The sequence below is a fragment of the Echinops telfairi genome, unplaced genomic scaffold, assembly GCF_000313985.2.
Source record: "Echinops telfairi isolate 266 unplaced genomic scaffold, ASM31398v2 ScPeMD7_7425;HRSCAF=8463, whole genome shotgun sequence".
NCBI lineage: Eukaryota > Metazoa > Chordata > Mammalia > Afrosoricida > Tenrecidae > Echinops > Echinops telfairi.
This window is the reverse complement of record NW_022111325.1, coordinates 7,137,831-7,143,782: the sequence shown is the minus strand read 5'-3', so window position 1 is coordinate 7,143,782 and position 5,952 is coordinate 7,137,831. Positions and strand designations below refer to the sequence as shown.

The window sequence follows — 5,952 nt, the reverse complement described above, 5'->3', positions numbered from 1 at the left end:
ATCTTGCCCTGTCCGACGTCTCCCCTCATCCACTTTTCGGTTGTCTGTCCCCCAGGGAGGAGGTCACACACAGTTCCATGTAATCGGTTCCCTCTGTTGATTCTCCTGTGCAGCCAGTCAGATTCCATGATAACTACCCTTGTCCCATGGGATGACCACACTTCTCCATTTGGTTTTCAACTACCCCACTACCCCTAGTCGGAGTCCTTGGGGGGTACAAATGGTTAAATGCTTAGTTGCAAACAGAGAGGTTGGTGGTGAATTACACCTCCCTCCCAGGCACCTCGGAGGAAAGGTCTGGCAAGCTGCTTCAGGAGGGCCTCAGCTTTGAAAACCCTACAGAGCATCCTGCTTCTCTGCACACATGCATAGAATCTCCATGAGTTGGCGGCAACTGGCGTTTCTGTTTGTTTGTTTTAATCACCCCATAGGCTCTCTTGTGACACATACAGCTCCCCTCCCCATCCCTACCTGTACCCCTGCACCCAGCAGTGTGTGAGGCAGTGAACCAGGGTTGCACACATAGAGAGTATTGTCCATATCTGGAGGAGAATGCGGCTGCTCTCCTAGGCGGGTCTTGCGTAGGTTAGATTTGGTGTCTAAATACGGGGGTCAAGGAGACTGGCAGTTCTGGTCGGGTAAACTGGGAAGGCTCTGCACAAGGTGTCCCATTTCAGGAGGCCATGGAGCACTGGCTGGGGCAGAGCTGCTGGCAGCCAAGAGGATACCCCATGTGTGGTGGATCTGGGAAGATGCCCACAGGAAGCAAATGAAGCTGTGGTTTCTGTACCTGTGTTGGGCTGAGGGACCTGCAGGGAGGAGGGCAGGTGGGAGAACCCTGACTGAAATGATTTCACCTTTAAAAAAAAATTACATCAAGAAAGAAGTTAGACATGGGCTCACAATGACCTACAGCTGCATTTCCTCTGAAAGGTGAATATATTTCATCTGAAGTTCCTGAGCCCATCTGGTTGTCACTAGTGATTTGCCCCCTGGTGTCAGGGAACATGATGTATACCTGGGGAAGAGGCTCCTAAGAGGAATGGAGGGAGCTGGATCAATAAGAGAACGAAGAGATAACAGGCCCCACTCCATCCTTCTTCCTGCAACGAAGCATCACAGGCGTGGCCACTTCTTTTACCTGCACGGCACCCCTTGGTTGGTTTTGGTGCTGCCATCATCATGGGGAGGGGAGGTGGAGGTGGGGGTGGGGAACAAGAAGAGGAGAGCAACTGGAGAGGAATTGTGGTAAAGGAGGAATAGGAACAGTTGTTCCCTCTGGGTGAAACCAAGGCACAGGACCGGCTAGATCATTTGCAGGGCACGTTGCTCAACAATGATTAAGAATTTCAAAATGGTGCCAGCAGCATTAAACCAAGCACGGGCCCTTCCAAGCAACTCTACGGGTCACATGCCCTGAGGCTGCCGGGTCAGCAGTGGCATGGTGGCCGCCAAGAAGGGCTGGCGGCTTGGGGCCTGATCGCCGAGCTGTAGAAGTGGCCGGGCATGGTGGGCTGCATTCCCTGTAGCACCTCCGCCCAGCGCCCCCTGTGCTCCTTCCCCAGGGCCCAGCGGAAGCAGATCGAGAGGGAGAAGCTGGAGGAGGAGCGAAAGGCCACGGGGCGCCTGCAGCACGCCAACGAGCTCCGGCGCCAGGTGCGTGAGAACCAGCAGAAGCAGGTGCAGGAGCGGATCGACACCTTCGAGGAGGGCCGGCGCCTCAAAGAGGAGGCCCAGAGGCGGCGTGAGCGCATCGAGGACATCAAGAAGAAAAAGCTGGAAGAGCTGAGGTGCGTGGTGGGGGCAGACCCCTTCCCCCCCCCCCTCCCAGCTCCTTGCCCCTCCCCCAGCAGCGGGCACAGGAGGCGGGAGAGACTGTGACCCGTGTGCTCAGGGACTGCCCTTCGCTTGTCTTGAGGCTCCCATGGGGCGGCCTCCCACTGCAGGTCCCAGGAGGAAGTCCTGGGACTGCACCCTGCTCTTCTCAGCCCTTAGGGGCTCCTGGGCGGGATGCGGAGCCCTCGCTGAGAAGGTGTTTGGGGGTGCTGCATGGCTGGAGGTGTGACCTGGCCGCTCACTCCGGCCCCATTTCTCCCCTCCCTGCAGAGCCACCGGCCTCCCGGAGAAGTACTGCGTCGAAGCAGAGCGAAAATCGCACCTCCTGTCGGCCACCTCTGTGAACTGAGGGGCCTGCCTGAGGCCCGCCCCGGGGCACAGGTCCTGCCCCCACTTCTGTTGTAGATTTTTGCTGCTAATGCAAACATTTCGTAATGAACAGATTAAATGTATTCTTCGCTAAAGGCTCGCTCGGCTCTCCTGTGGGGATGGGGCTGCTACGAGGCACTGCCTGCAGAGGGAGGGCAGTGGGGTGGGGAGACCAGGGTAGCTGGCACTGTGGTGCTTAGTTAGGGCAAGGGGCGGTGCTGGGGCTCATGTGTGGCCGGAACCAGGTGGCTCTTTTGCCCTATTGTCTTTATTTTTTAAAATCACTTTATTCGGGGCTCGTACAACTCTCATCACAATCCATCCATCCATCGTGTAAAGCACACTTGTACATTCGTTGCCCATCTTCTGGTCTTTTTTTTTTTTTTGGTGAGTTGGAAGCCACCAGCTGCTCTCACAGAGGAAGACGAGGCTTTCTAGTCTGGTAAAGAGTTACTGTCTCGGAAACACAGGGGCAGTTCTGTCTGTCCTATGAATTCGTTATTTTTGGCTACTGCCAACATGAATCCATTTCCAGCACAGCCTTGTCTGCGCCGCTGCCCCCTGTCCAGGTTGAGTGGCATTTCCGGGTACTGGGGCAGAGAGCTAGAGATGCTCTCGCAGGGAGTGGGGTGGGGCCAGGGCTGGGCTGAGTGGAGCTGGGGAAGGAGGTTCCAAGGCTGGGCCTGAGCGCCCAGCCTGCTCACGCCCACGACTCAGACCACATCTGTGCAGGAGAGATGTTTGAACCTGGGCTGGATTCTCCTGTCCTGGCCCTCTCCCACCAGAGCCTTTTCAACTCCAGGCAGCGTCTCAGCACAGACACGCCCAACACGCCTCACCCTGCCGGCCCAGTCCCTGCACCCCTCACTCCCCTAGCCAGGCTCTCCCCAGCCCACCTCATCTCACAGCCCTTCGGCCCATTTTCGTTTTCCTCCCTTTGCCCAGAATCCTGTCCCTTCCTTCCTTCCTTCCTTCCTTCCTTCCTTCCTTCCTTCCTTCCTTCCTTCCTTCCTTCCCTGGTTCAAATATGTGCCAAGGACCTACTATGTGCCAGGTACAGTTCTAGGCACGCAGTGCAACCTCTCCCTGGCTGCTACCCACAGCCTTTCTCTCACCTGCAGAATCCCATCATCCTGCTCCACGCACCCCCTCTTCCCCCCAGTGTTCCACTGCTCAAATCCAGAGCCCTGTGTCCCAATGTCCCCTGATGGGTCCAGCAGATGGCAGCTGCTGGGTGTGTCCTGGGTGTTTACAATGCTAGGTTACAAGGGCCTCGGGCAAGAGTCCTCTCTTCACAGGGCCCAGGGAGAGTCGGCAAGCGGCTTCCTCTCCCTCAGGCTGGTCACAGTTCCCGCAGGTGAGGTCTGCAGCCCCCGCCCGGACTGCCAGGGAAAGAGGCTTTCTCACCTCAACACCCTTCACTGCGAGCCTGCTGCCCTAGGGCATCTGATGCCCTCTTCTCAAGGGGTCCTGATGACCTGCTCCCCCACTTATGCCCTCTGCAGCTGGTCCAGTAGCTACCTAATGCTCACTGATCACAGTTCATATCGAGCCCTTACCTATTTCAGGGGAGGCCCTTCCCCAGAAACACCAGGAAGAGCTTTGGGGACAGCAGGGCCGAGAGGAACGGGCCCCCTGGAGCAGGTTGGGGGAAAGCCACACCAGAATGGCCTCTCAACGTCTGAGGTCTGAGGTCGCGTCTCGAGAGCTGGGTGAGGCCAGGAGCTGAAGGTGCTTGGCCAGAACTGACAGCTGCCCATGACCCTGCGGGTCTTGTGGCGCCTGGCAACTCCCAAGCCCTTTTCAAAAGGATGTGGGCATGGGACAGTTAAAAGTTACACGAACAAAGCTCGGGTTCTAAGAAGACAGCCGACTCTGAGCAGGGGAAGGCAGTGGGGGCCTCGTGGGGAGAATCTGAGCTCCACCTCGCTAGGTGGCTGTGTTGATGCTGCCACTCCCACGCCAGCCTCCCCCCGAGAATGTCCGTCGCAGGAATGGACCACAGCGCTCAGCCACCCACCCCACTCATTGTGACCAAGGGCGTGATACCATATGGGGGACCATACAAGTTTCGTGCAGCGTTTCTGTAGAGATGCGTTATTTTTAATGAAAATGTCGACGTGGTTAGTTAAAAGAGTACGCCACACATAGTTCAGAAGCCCAGGCTGCATGTGTCAGTGGACTGACCAGGTTGGACACTCCATGCTGACTGGCTTTCTGAAGCCCTGGCCAGCGCTGTCCTGATTGCCCAGTGACCGTGATGCTCCGAATCGCACGCTGTTGCTTCTCGTTGCTGCTGGTGTTTTGAGAGTGAGCGATCCCCGTCAGATTTTTTAGTGTGTGAGCTATGTGATCGTGGTCATTAGGATTTGGGAACCTGATCCAATAACCCGTGGAGAAGAAACACCAAAACCAAAAGAGGCTTCCCCTCCCTCAGTTACTAATGACTCTGTAACCAATAATTCAGTATGGAAAGTTTCCACAAAATGGTTCTGTGAGAAAGAGTGCATAGAAATCATTGAAGGCTGTATCACATATTCGGATTAAGAGTGACGGTAGATATGGTCTTGTGGAGGAGGAATCCCATGGGAGCGGGGTGCCCCCGTGAGGGATCACTGTGAGTGACACAGACCCTCCTGACGCCACTGCCACTCATGAGAAGACGTGTGTGCGCGCGCGCGGCGCGCGCATGCAGGGGGATTGATACATGCTCTCAGGACTCCTGAGCAGCCTTGAGCAGGCTTCCGCAGGCTCTGACTCATTATAGGAGCCTCGAAGTTCCTACAAGTAGGACAGTCCTGAGCACCAGGCAGACCCTGCCCAGCGGACAGGAAGTGGGGATAATTGCAGGGGAAATAAGTGGGGGCTGGGGGAGTCTGGATGGCAGGTTTATAGGAGGAGCCAGCAGGAGTGCCCTGCTTGCTGAGAGGCGGGCAGGACCTGCAGACAGAGATGAGAAAAAAATCAATACTTGGTTAGGAGGACTGTAATGGGGTTCAACTTCCAGGAAGATCAGACTGTTTGGAAGCTTCTGGTAGTGGGGGGTTTCTACTAAGGATGGTTTCAGCTTCCTGCCCCCTCCCCATGTTTAGAGGAGAAGTGAGTTGAGTGGTCTTGGGAAACCCAGAGACAGTAGAAAGGGTTGCCTTGTGCACTGTCTTTGTAGATCCAAAGATTTGAGAAGCTTGCTTGTGGCCAAGCAATTGACTTTGTTGTGGGGGAAGCTGCCGCCTCTGTTTCTTATTTTCACATGACTTTGTATATAAAGGTCGATGGTAACTCCCAAAGACTTCCCTGCCTCCTTTTCTTTTACCCTTGGGCCTTTCACCCTTTGCTGGTCCAGTAGAAATCCCATGATTGGGCTTCAGCTTGGTGCACTGAGTCAGGTCTGCAGGCTGATGCCACCAGGGGCCATGTCCTCCAGGCTCCTGGCTGGGCTCCATGTTTGCATGTGCTCGCACCTGCACCATGCTCGGCTGCCGTGGTTTGGAAGCAGTCTCAGAGCCTTTGCATCTGCTGCAGAAGCAGTCCCAGCTGGGGGTGACTCAGCAGGCCGCCCTGGTGGCTGAACCAGGCTGTCCCTGACTCAGTAGGGTGCTTCGATGTCCTCTGCCACCCCTGAAAGCCTTGGTATCCCCATTTGTGACTCAGACCCCAGCTGGGCATTAATAGGTCTCAGTAAAAGCTCATTGATTAGGCTCAGATGAAAGGGGCCGAGAGTGCAAAGCGAGACAGGTCTTTTGGGAG

The 5,952-nt window shown here is 55.9% G+C and overlaps 1 protein-coding gene across 1 annotated transcript in view; it reads left to right on the top strand.

The window, feature by feature from the left end:
• CFAP45 (cilia and flagella associated protein 45) overlaps positions 1–2,233 on the top strand; it is a 32,987-nt gene extending 30,754 nt beyond the window's left edge. The window contains exons 11-12 of the mRNA XM_013008285.2: positions 1,566–1,790; positions 2,107–2,233. Of these exons, the coding sequence (XP_012863739.2) occupies positions 1,566–1,790; positions 2,107–2,185 (304 nt within the window). The 3' untranslated portion in view covers positions 2,186–2,233. The remainder of the gene's footprint in view (positions 1–1,565; positions 1,791–2,106) is intronic.
• Positions 2,234–5,952: the final 3,719 nt, after the last annotated feature.